The sequence below is a fragment of the Callospermophilus lateralis genome, chromosome 1 (assembly GCF_048772815.1).
Source record: "Callospermophilus lateralis isolate mCalLat2 chromosome 1, mCalLat2.hap1, whole genome shotgun sequence".
NCBI lineage: Eukaryota > Metazoa > Chordata > Mammalia > Rodentia > Sciuridae > Callospermophilus > Callospermophilus lateralis.
Window position 1 is genome coordinate 180,590,782 of NC_135305.1, and position 13,122 is coordinate 180,603,903.

Genomic DNA, 13,122 nt, shown 5'->3' on the forward strand with positions numbered 1-13,122 from the left:
TAAAGAAGTAAAAGAATGTGATCAAATCAACAGATGTACACAAAGCATCTGACAAACTCAAACACCTAATCCATGATGAAAACTCTTAATAATTTATGAACATAGAGGAACTTCCTCAACTTGATGAATGAAGAATGTATACAAAATTGTAGCTAGGATTACACAGAATTAGTCAGCTTTTGGTCACTATAACAAAATACCTGGGAAAATCAACTTAGAGGAAGAAAGATTTACTTTGGCACACAATTTTCAGAGGTTTCAATCCATGATTAGCTGGCTCCATTGTTTTTGGGCCTGTGGTGAGGCAGAACATCATGGTGGAAAGTTATAGCAGAGTGAAACTGCTTATCTTGTGGGAACCAGGAAGCAGACAAAGAGAAGAAAGAGCCAAGGACAAGTATAGTACCCAAATGGACACCCCAAGGACCCACACCCTTTAACTAAGTTCCACCTCCTATGGTTTGGTTTCTACCATCTCCTTCCCAATAGTCCACTTGAATTATGAATCCACTGGAGGATACATTTTACGATAATGTTAGGTCTCAAGATCCAATGATTTCCTAAAAGCCCTGTCTCTGAACATTGCTGCATTGGGGACCAAGATCCTAACACATGGGTCTTTGAGAAACATTTCAAACCCAAACAATAACACACACTAAGTAGTGAAAATTTAGGTGTTTTTCCACTAAAATCAGGAATAATGGTCTACTTTCACTATTCATATTCAATACTGTATTGGAAGTAGTGGTTAATGCAATAAAAAAAGAAAGTTAAAGAAATTTGTAAGGAAGAAATAAATCTTTGCTCATAAATGATATGACTATGTAGAATATTCTACAGAATTCAATAACAGCAACAAAATCCTAGAACTAAAAATACTTATACCAATACTTCAGGATATAAGGTTAACATATAAAGGTCAACTGATTTTTTATATGCCAGCAATGAACACAGAATTTGAAATAAAAAGCAATTACTAATTACATTAGCACCAAAAGTAAAATATTTAAGCATAAAATTATTAAAATATGTATAAGATAGAGGACAACTACAAAACTCTGATGAAAGACATAAAAAAAATCTAAATAAATGAAGAGATATTCCATTTTCACAGATAGGAAATATCAATACTGCCAAGGTATCAGCTCCTCCTGACTTGATTTATCATTTCACCACAATCTCAATCAAAATTTCATCTAGTTATTTTGTAGATATTGACAAACTTAGTCGGCTTTTTGTTACTATGACCAAAATACCCGACAAAAGAAACTTAAAGTTGGAGAGGTTTGTTTTGGCTTACTGTTTCAGAAGTTTCAGTTCAGGATCAGTCAGCATCAATGCTCTGGGCCTGAGGTGAGGCAGATCATCATGGCAAAAGGATGTGGGAGAGTAAGGCTGTTCAGCTCATGGTAGATAAGAAGTAGAGAGAAACAGAGAGGAAGAAGCCAAGGACAACATATAGTCTCCAAGGGCACACCCCCAGTAATATACTTCTGCTAACAATGCCCCACTGGCCTACAGTTTCCACCAAGTCCTAGTTGTTCATTCAGTTATCAATGAAATAATCTAATGATGAGGTCAGAGCTCTCATGATCCAATCACTTCCTAAAGCACCACTTTTGAACTTTACTGCATTGGGGATGACCAAATGTTCACCACATGTGACTTTGGGGGACACTCCAGATCCAAACCATAACAATAACAGAAAATACAGGTGACTTTAAATATGGTGAAAACTTCTTAGCTACACCACCAGAGGCATGATCCATGAAAAAAAAAATAAGCTGGACTTAATTAAAATAAAAAAATATGTTCTGTAAAGGTCAATATCAAGAAATGAGAAAATAAGCCACAGAGTTAAGAGAAAATATTTCAAAATAAGTATCAGATAAAGGGCTGTTATCCAAAATATACAAAGAACTCCTAAAACTCAATTATAATATAATGAACATCCACATAAAAAAATGAGCAAGCCAGGTGTGAGGAAGCCCCCTTGTAATTCCAGCAACTAGGGAGGCTTTGGCAGGAGAATTCCAAGTTCAAGGTGATCCTACTGACTTAGGGAGGCCCTAAGCAACTTAGTGAGACCCTGGCTCAAAATAAAAAGGGCTGGGAATGTTGCTCAGTAGTAAAGCACCCTTGAGTTTGATCCCCAGTATTAAAAAAAAAAAAAAAGGCAAAAGACAGAAACAGACACCTCACTGCAGAACACATACAGCTGACAAGTAAGTGTATGAAAAAGATACTTTGCATCATATTTCATTACGGAATTTCAGATCACAACTACACCAACAATATTACAGTAAACACCTATCAAAATAGCCAATATTCAAAATACAAAACACAAACTCTCATTCATTGTTGGTGGGAATGCAAAATGGTACAGGTACTTTGGTAGTTTGATGGTTTCTTAAAAAACTGAAACAACTCTTACATACAATCCAGCAACTGTACTCCTGGTATTTACCTAAAGGAATGGAAAACCTATCTCCACAAAAAACCGGCACCTGAAACTCAAAATTTTGAGATAACCAAGATGTCCTTCAGTAGATGAATGGATAAATAAACTGTGGTACATCCAGACAATGGAATATTATTCAGAATTAAAAATAAATGAGTCATTGAGCCATCAAAAGACTTTAAATGCATATTATTTAGTGAAAGGAGCCAATCTGCAAAAGCTATATGTTGATGAGTACAACTATATAACACTCTGAAAAGGTAAAACTATGAAGATAGTAAAAGGAAAATTGATTGCCAGGGTTTAGGAAGGAGAGGAGGCTGAATTTACACAAAGGATTTTTTATGGAAATGAAACTATTCCCTATGATACTATAATGATGAATATATACCACTATATATTAGTAAAGTCTGCAGGAGCACAATATTGAGAGTGAACCCTGATATAGCTATGGACTTATTTATCGGTGATAATACTATTTCAATGTAAATTCAAGGATTATAACAAACATACCACTCTGGGGAGCTTTGTAGTGAGGAAGACTGTTTATTTACAGTCTATATATTTTCTGTTCATATTTGATGTGAATCTTGAACTTCTCTATAAAACTTAAGGCTCTAAAATGATGTGCAAGATAGGAAAGTATGACACATTATGGAGTAAAACAAAGAATTAATTAAGGAAATGGAGTGACATACTATGTCCTTGGGGAATACTTAATATAGTAAAATTGTTAATTTTTTTTAAATTAATTTTTATTGTAGGTTGTTCAAAACATTACATAGTTCTTGATATATCATATTTCACACTTTGATTCAAGTGGGATATGAGCTCCCATTTTTACCCCATATACAGATTGCAGAATCACATCAGTTGCACAACCATTGATTTACATATTGCCATTCTGGTGTCTGTTGTATTCTGCTGCCTTTCCTATCCTCTACTATCCCCCCTCCCCCCTCCCCTCCCCTCTTCTCTCTCTACCCCCTCTACTGTAATTCATTTCTCCCCCTTATATTTTTCCTCCTTTCCCCTCACTTCCTCTTGTATGTAATTTTGTATACCCCTGAGGGTCTCCTTCCATTTACATGCAATTTCCCTTCTCTCTCCCTTTCCCTCCCACCTCTCATCCCTGTTTAATGTTAATCTTCTTCTCATGCTCTTCGTCCCTACTCTGTTCTTAGTTACTCTCCTTATATCAAAGGAGACATTTGGCATTTGTTTTTAAGGGATTGGCTAGCTTCACTTAGCATAATCTGCTCTAATGCCATCCATTTCCCTCCAAATTCTATGATTTTGTCATTTCTTAATGCAGAGTAATACTCCATTGTGTATAAATGCCACATTTTTTTTTATCCATTCGTCTATTGAAGGGCATCTAGGTTGGTTCCACAGTCTTGCTATTGTGAATTGTGCTGCTATGAACATGGATGTAGCAGTGTCCCTATAGTGTGCTCTTTTTAGGTCTTTAGGGAATAGACCGAGAAAATTGTTAATTTTGACAAGCTTCTCTGTAATTCCAATGCACTCAATCAAAATTCTAACAGGTTGCTGAGTATCTTTATATTTGGAACTTTAGAAGATAATTCTAATATTTATATGGAAAAGATAATTCTAATATTTATATGGAAATAAAAGAAAAAGATAAAACAAAACTATCATATATTGAGACTTTAAAAAATACTACTTACAAATATACAATGGAAGGGAATAAAAAGTGCAGAAACAGCTCTAGATCTGTGTGTATTATTTATTGCAAAGGTGGCGCTATTGAGCAATGGAGAAAGGATAGTCTTTTCAAGAAGTCGGTAATTATATGGAAAAAAATGTGAAACCTGGCATCTATTTTTGTCCATGAACACAAATCAGTTGCATGTGGCTTATTGATATAATTGTGAAAGGTAAATAATAGAGTTTCAATATGATTATATAGGAGAATATCCCCATAATATTGGGCCAAGGGGGCTGGGATTATGGCTTGGAGGTAGAGTGCTCACCTCCCACATGCAAGGCCCTGGATTCGATCCTCAGCACCACATAAAAATAAATAAGTGAAATAAAGGTATTGTGTCCAACTACAATTAAAAAATAAATATTTAAAAAAATATTGGGCCAAGGAAAGAGTTTTCCCTAAGCACAGTCCATAAGTAAGATGATATTAAAATTAAGAATTTGTGTTCAATAAAAGCCAGCATTAAGAGAATGAAAAAGTAAGCTGATGAGCAAATAACAGTTTGACATATTTAATTGTCAGGGGATTTGTATCTATATTATGTGAAGAACTCATACAAATCTATAAGAAAAACACAAAACACCCAAAAGATAAAAGGGCAAGTCATTTGAATAGTCACACTACAACAGATTTTCAAATGCTCTATAAATATATAAACAAATGCTTAATTTCATTGGTCATCAGAAAAATGCAAATTTAAACCATGATGCAATAAAATATTCATATACCAAGATGTATTTTTAAAATGACAATACAAAATGTTGGTGTGTATGTGGAGCAATGGAATGCACAAACTGTTAATGGGACAGAAACTGGTACAAAAAATTCTGGAAAAGAGTTACAAATTTCTAGGTATCTGCCCACAGGTGCACCAAGATCTATCTATATACAACAATGTTCATACCACTATTGTTTATAATAATGCCAAACAGGAAACAACTCAAATGTTCAAGAATATAACAGATAAACTTTAATGTATTCTTAGAATATTATAAAGCAATCAAAACAAGTAAACGAGAGCTTCATGAAACAATATGAATGGATTCATAAATAATATTGGGGAATATTGCATCTCATAAAAATGATGTTGAGGGCTGGAGTTGTGGCTCAGTGCTAGAGCGCTTGCCTAGCATATGTGAGGCACTGGATTCGATTCTCAGCATCATGTATAAATAAATGAATAAAATAAAGGTTCATCGACATCTAAAAATTTTTTTAAAAAAGAACAGAAAACTTTTAAAAATAACAATAATGTTGAAGAAAAGTATTCAGATAAATGAATACTTATCATGTGCTTTCATTTATATAAAAGTAAAGTTAAATTTCAATGTTATCCTTGAAGATAATAGTTATCTTTGGAGAAAGCATGGGGGTGGCAACTAAGGAGCACAGAGGCATTTCAGAGATGATGGGAATGTTCTACTTCTTGACCCAATTTTTCCTGTGTAAGAATTTAGTGGGTTATTTATTAACTTTTGTAACTATCTACATATTATACAAAATTTAAAAATCAAATTAACATCTGAACACTAATACTACTATAGAAGACATTGTTATCAGTGAAGGGTATAATTAAAATCAAGAATTAGATCAAGCAAAATACTATATCCTTCTCTGAGAAGCCATCTTTACACATTAAATTTTCAAATTAGGGGTTTAAAATTAGTACAGAAGCAAGTAACTTACAGGAGAAGATTAGCACATAATAAAAAGGAAAATAATAGTTTGTCCTTCTCAAATAGTGATCGGCATATATTACAATATAAGTTGTATGTGAAGTGGTCGTTTAGATATCGTAGACGCTTTTCCAAAATTTTGGATTTATTACTAAAAGGTCAAAGAAAAGGAAAACATATTGTCAAGCAAACCTAAGTAAAAATAAGTAGCATTAATTAACATATTTATCAAAATATTCACTATGAAAGACATTTAAAATCACACACATACAAATGAATATAAACTAGTGAAATGTGAATAAGCTCTATGGATTGCACCAATATTAATCTCTTGTATGCAATATTGGAATATAGTTATATAACAGGTTACCATCAGAGAAACAGTGAAAAAGCACATGGGGCCTCCCTATACTTTGTGTGTATATGTGGTTTATAACTTCTTGTGAATCTGTATTTCAAAATAGTTTTTTAAAATGAAATACCATTCTATGAAAAAAAACAAAGTATGTTTCATACCATCTTTGTGTTTTCAAAATTCTAAGTAACTTTTATTTCCCTCCCTACCTCTTACATTTCCCTCACTAACAGAAATTCAGTAGGTGGTGACGGTGTTTTTTTTTTCTTTCTTTCAATTAACTGATTGTTTTTAGTCATTCAAGTTTAAGTTGAATAATTGACATAAAAGTCAAACATAAATTTCAGAGAGTATGTGGAGTAATTTAAACTCTCATATACTACCCGTGGGATTTTAAAACAGCAGGGCCACATTGAAAGTTCCATAAAATATTAAGCTGAAAACAATCATCTCTGTTAGTGAGGGAAATGTAAGAGGTAGGGATGGGAGGGAAATGGGTAAAGTTATAAATAAAAGAGCAATCTGGGGATCCCTGTAGTGATGAAAATGTTCTTTATCTTGACTATATTAATCTCAATATCCTGGTTATGATATTGCTCTATAGGTTTTCAAAATGTTACCATTGGGGAAACTGGGTAAAGGGTGCATGAGATTTGCATTATTTCTTACAATTTCATGTGAATCTACACTTATCTCAAATTTTAATTTTGATTAAAAAATACTACTTGGGGGGGCTGGGGCTGTAGCTCAGTGGTAGAGCACTTGCCTCATATGTGTGGGGCACTGGGTTCGATCTTCAGCACCACATAAAAATAAATAAATAAAGATATTTAAAAAATACTACTTGCTCCATAGGAATACAGTTAAAGGGTTAGGTACTGACACTTCTCTGAGTAGGCCTTTTTGTACAGGATTGACTTTTGTGGAGTCATTAATGGTTTATGTACTCAAACATAATAAATTCAACAAAGATGAAGGGAAGCCCTGAATAAAATATAAAAATAAAAAAAATTAACCTAGCTGTATTTCATATGCATAACATTACCTCATTGAAAGGGAAAACAACAAGTTAACTTTTAAATATAATATTTTAAAAAAATATTTATTTTTTCAGTTGTAGTTGGACATAATACCTTTATTTATTTTTATGTGGTACTGAGGATTGAACCCAGGGCCTTATGTGAGCACTCTACCACTGAGCCACAACCCCAGCCCAAAATATAGTATTTTATATCTAAAAACAAAAAAATAGTTTTTGTGTGGACATATACTTTGAATTCTCTTTAAGTATATCCCGGGAGTAGAATTACAGGACCAAATGGCAAATCTGTTTAATATTTTGTGTAACCCAATGTGGCCATGCTATTTTAAAATCTCACCAGCAGTGTATGAAAGTTTCAATTATTCCACATCCTCTCTGAAACTTATGTTTGACTTTTATGTCAATTATTCAACTTAAACTTCTTCTATCATATGCCTTATGTAAATTCAAATTCCAAAATCCAGTTGGGAAATCTTAAGAGATTTCAATCACTTGAGATTTTTCTCCCAAGAAATCATGTAGAAAGAAATTTCCTATAGCACATGTGATAGGCTCAAATCATATTTTAATTCTACTTAATGAGTAGAGCTGTCACTAAATACTAGACAATATATAAATACTTTGTAAACATTGTCTTATTTAAATCCTCATAAGAACCCCCAAAGGTAGGTAATACTATTATCCCTTTTTGGGGGGGTACCTGGGATTGAACTCAGGGACACTAGACCAGTGAGCCACAAACCAGCCCAATTTTTGTATTTTATTTAGAGACAGGATCTTCCTGAGTTGCTTAGCCCCTCGATAAATTGCTGAGACTGGCTTTGAACTCTTTATCCTCCTGCCTCTGCCTTTCAAGCCACTGAGATTAGAGGTGTGCACCATGTTATCATTATTTTATGGATAAGGAAACCTGAGACAATCATAGAGCCATTAACTGACTTGCCTATGGTATGTGAGAAAACTTGAGATTTAATCCCTGACTCCAAAATCTGTGTGCATTTATTAATTAGTTAAGGGAAAATATCCAGCAAATTGTCAGAAATGTGGGACTGAAGCCTTTTATGGTCCCCATGGCTAGAGGAGAATAAATCATGTGCATTTTTAAAATATTTAAAAGAGGAAAAAAAGGACTAAAGCCAATCCCTTTATCCCTAAATCTTAAGGAATGAAACATTTTTAAGAAGACTTTAATTATCTTTCTTTTGTTCTTTTTTCTTCCACCTTCCTTCCTTTACTTTCTCATATTTTTAATGATTTATAATGAATTTATATTGCAAAATTAATTAGAAACAGATTTTTTTTCTTTAAGTACTTGGGATTGAATGCAGGATTTCTGGCATGCCAAGCCAAGTGCTCTCTACTGAGCTACATCCCCAGACTTTTTCTTCTTCTTCTTCTTTTTTTAATAATTTCATCTTAAGACAGGTCTTGCTAAGTAAACCAAGCTAGCCTTGAACTTGTTTTCCTCCTACCTCGGCCTCCCCAGTAGCTAGGATTACAGGTGTATGCTTCTGTATCTAGCTAAAAGTTTTATTTTTAAAATGGAAAGGATAGTGAAAATTCAACCTAGGGAGGATGGATGAAGCTAGAGAAGGTTTACCTGTCATGAATAGAGTTGATGTAAAGATTCACAAACCAGATGAGAGAGTATTGGTACATGGGATCAATGTTAGCCAGGTCTGCAATGCTAAAGAATAACACTGATGAATGTTTAGCTATGGGTCTGTAGCCTTCTCGAGACTCTGCTATTTTCAGTTCTGTTTTTTCTGCAATCTAGAAGAGAAAAATTGAGATTAAAAAATAAGGAAAGTATTTTATTTATGTACTTTTCATATGACCAAGTTTATATTTTAAGAAAACAGCCTCTAACCCGATGAAAAATTATATGAATTTAACTTAAGTACAGTTTACAAAAAAGGGTTATATCCTGCTAAAATAGAAAAGGAGAGGAAGGAAGAACTAAGGAGTGAAGAAGAGAGGAAAACAATAAAGATTTTAATTTCAAATTTAACAGATTAAAGGCATGATTACCCATAATTTATTTTTTATTTGAGGAACACCAGAGCTCTCAATCTTTAATTATTCTCTACTTGATTCTGAAATGTGTCTACTACTTACCCCCTTTTGTTTAATAGGTCAAAAAATGATGGAGCAGGAAGACAGAGAGCAATATGCATGTATGTATGTTTAGGATGTTAATGTGTACTAGAACCCAGCACAAAGTCTGGTTGATGGTTTTATACATTGAGAACACTTTTTTCCAACTCCTTTCTCATATGTTTAACTGTTCTAGAGTTAATAGGGCTGTAGATAAACAACCTAGAAGGAAAATTTTCTCTAAGATAATAACTCTTCATTTGACAACTCAATTTGATAGCTTGATTTTATAGGAAAAAAAAAGAGTTCAGAGCACTGTTCTAACCCATTATCCTTTCTTTGGTATTGTTATCTACCAACTCTGGTGAATAAGAATTCCTATGCAGTCATGTTTATATTGAATGAACTTATTTGTCATTGATTGGGTCAGGTGACAAGGACAGAACTAAACACAAGATACCCTAATTAAAATTTCCCTAGAGAATCAGAACTTGAGTCTCACAAACCGAAGTCAGGTGGAACTAAGCATTAGGGCTAAAAGATTATGGTAATTTTTCAACATGTTGGTTTCTATGTGCTAGATAATTATATGCAGAAACAGTTACAAAAGTTTTACAGAAGAAATTGGTCCTCAAATAGAGTAGAGTCAAATCCAACACAGTTGCAGAGAGAGAAAGATAGATGCAGACCCTCCTCTTTGTGGCAAGGGAGAAAGAAAAAGAGATTAAATGCTTTCCACTCATCCTTCAGATCTGGATACTTCCTGTAGTTGGTAAAATAAAATGCTCTGTTATGGTTTGGATTTGGAATGTTCCCTAAAGGCTCTTGTGTTAAAGTCTTGGTTCCCAGTGAAGGAATGTTCAGAGGTGGGGCTTTCAGAAAACGATTGGATCCTGAGGGCTTTTATCTCATCAGTGAATAAATCCATTGATGTATTCATGATTCAAATAGACTAGTGGGAGGTAGTGAAAACTGTAGAGGTGGAAACGATTAGAAGGGAGTAGGTTATTGGGGCTGTGCCCTTGGGAATGTGTCTTGTCCTTAGCCATTTCCACTTTCTCTCTCTTTTCTTCCCAACTGGTATGAGGTGAGCAATTTTGCTCTACCACATCCTCCCTGCCATGTTTTTCTGTCTCACCATAGGCCCAGAATCAATGGAGCTGGACTGAAACCTCTGACTTAGACTGGATCTTGAAAAATGTGTGGCAAAATAAATCTTTCCCCATCTAAATCAATTTTCTCAGGCATTTTTGTCACAGTGATGAAAATCTGACTAACACAATTGCCATATATATTCTTTATTTTAAATGGGCTTCTGCTTCCTGCAAACAAACATTCCCAAGAATCATATAACAGAATCACAAATAAACTGAAAGTAAATTTTACATCTCAGTCTTGTCTATAATAACCATAACGAAGTTAACAATAATGGGAATTAATAAAATATTATGTAAAAAATCATATTCTTAGCATTCCTATTTAAACATTCTACCATTTAAATCTTGAGTTTTCAACTCAAATGCTAATTTACCATCAAAATAGTAGCAAGCAAAAGCAAATAGCAAATATTGTTATTATTTTTAAAGAGTAAATAATAATTTAATTATGTTCCTTGGCTTGGTTGACTGTTTGTTTTGGTGATACTAGGAATTGAATCCAGGGCTTTTTTCTTGTTAGGCAATAGCTCTACCACTGAGTGCCCCAGTCCCTCAATGGTATATCTATAAATAATCTCTGCTAAATTTGGATCCTTAATCTGAAAAGTTAAAATTGAGAAATATACCTTAAAAATCATTTACCATTAATGGTCTAAAATCAAAGAACAAAGCATTTTATAAAAAATGAACATTGTGAATATATATTAGAGATATTAAAAGAGGATAATTCATTATTTGTAAAAAGTATCCTGGTCTGTAACATTTAAGAATCAAAAAGACTAAACTTCAGTCATAATATCACTAGTGTGGGGGTAAGCTTTGAAATCTTTAAAACAAAATCTTAATTTTTTTAATGTGTGTATGTTTAATTTTGTAGTTTAGGATAAAAGGGAAAAGCAGGTTTTGAACTATGTAGGGGAACTTTCTTCTGCAGAACGTGGCATAGAATTCATGGCTAATTATTTAGTGTATTTAAACAATGTCCGTAATAATCAATGGAACCTAGGCAGCAGGATATTGTTTAATAAATTTCCTTCTAATAGTAAGATAAAATACTTGAATCAAAAGATACTTACATTCCTTTTATCCTTGAGTCTTAATGGGAAATAAGCTAGTAAATGACCCTTAGCCTCTCCTGCCTTTTAAAAAGTTCAGTGAGGGAACAATGAGAAGCTTGTTTGTTCTGCTTTGATGAACAGGAATTAGGAGGGGAAACACTAGAGAATATTCCATCCATGGTTCCAGGTGGGGGATGCCATAGAATATTTTTCTAAGAACCTACATCTTTGGTTTCCCAAGATGGAGTGGGAGAGTACACCTGACCAAATATTCCTTATGATCACATTTATGCAAAACTAAACCTATCCAAAGAGAAAGGGTACCTAAACACTTTCAAAGTCCTCTGCCTCTGAGTGAAACTAGACTGGAATGGAGAACAGTGGAAGATTACTAAAGGATTAGTCCAGTATCTATTCTGATTTTTTAAAATATTTTTTTTAGTTGTTCAAGTAACCCAATCAATAAATGGGCCAAGGAACTGAACAAACATTTCTCAGAAGATGATATACAATCAATCAACAAATATATGAAAAAATGTTCCATATCTCTATTCTCTATTAGAGAAATGCAAATCAACACTACCCTTTAAGATTTCATCCCACTCCAGTCAGAATGGCAGCTATTAAGAATATAAACAACAAAACGTGTTGGCCAAGATGTAGGGGAAAAAAGCACAGTCACACATTGCTGGTGGGTCTGCAAATTGGTGCAGCCAATATGGAAAGCAGAATGAAGATTCCTTGGAATACTGGGAATGGAACCACCATTTTACTCAGCTATCCCACTCCTCAGTCTATACCCAAAGGACTTAAAAATAGCATACTACATGGATACAGTCACATCAATGTTTATAGAAGTACAATTCACAATAGCTGTGAACCAACCTAGATGCCCTTCAGTAGATGAGTGGATCAAGAAACTGTGGCATATACACACAATGGACTATTACTCAGCAATAAAAGAGAATAAAATCATGGCATTTGCAGGTAAAGGGATGGAGTTAGAGAAGATAATGCTAAGTGAAGTTAGCCAATCCCAAAAAACCAAATGCCGAATGTTTCCTTTGATACAAGGAGGCTGATTCATAGTGGGATAGGGAACAGAAGCATGGGAGGAATGGATGAACTCTAGATAGGGTAGAGGGGTTAGAGGGAGAAGGAAAAGGGTGTGGGGTAACTAATGATGGTGAAATGTGAAGACATGAATTGGTGTGAATATACTATGTATATAACCAGAGATGAAAAATTGTGCTCTGTATATGTAATAAGAATTGTAATGCATTCTGCTGTCATACATAAATAAAAAATTTACATAATAAAAAATAAATAAATCCTATATACTGGAAAAAATGTGGTATATATACACAATGGAATATTATTCAGCAATAAAAGAGAATAAAATCGTGGCATTTGCAGGTAAATGGATGAAGTTGGAGAATATAATGCTAAGTGAAGTTAGCCAATCCCAAAAAACCAAACGCTGAATGTTTTCTCTGATATAAGGAGGCTGATTCATAGTGGGGTTGGGAGTGCGAGCATGGGAG

At 33.9% G+C, this 13,122-nt stretch overlaps 1 protein-coding gene across 1 annotated transcript in view; it reads right to left on the bottom strand.

Annotated features, from left to right (window-relative positions):
• The window catches only part of Dnah12 (dynein axonemal heavy chain 12), a 269,851-nt gene that overhangs the window by 44,351 nt on the left and 212,378 nt on the right, over nucleotides 1–13,122 (bottom strand). The window contains exons 58-59 of the mRNA XM_076839530.1: nucleotides 8,867–9,039; nucleotides 5,880–6,020 (exon numbers count right to left, since the gene is read on the bottom strand). Of these exons, the coding sequence (XP_076695645.1) occupies nucleotides 5,880–6,020; nucleotides 8,867–9,039 (314 nt within the window). The remainder of the gene's footprint in view (nucleotides 1–5,879; nucleotides 6,021–8,866; nucleotides 9,040–13,122) is intronic.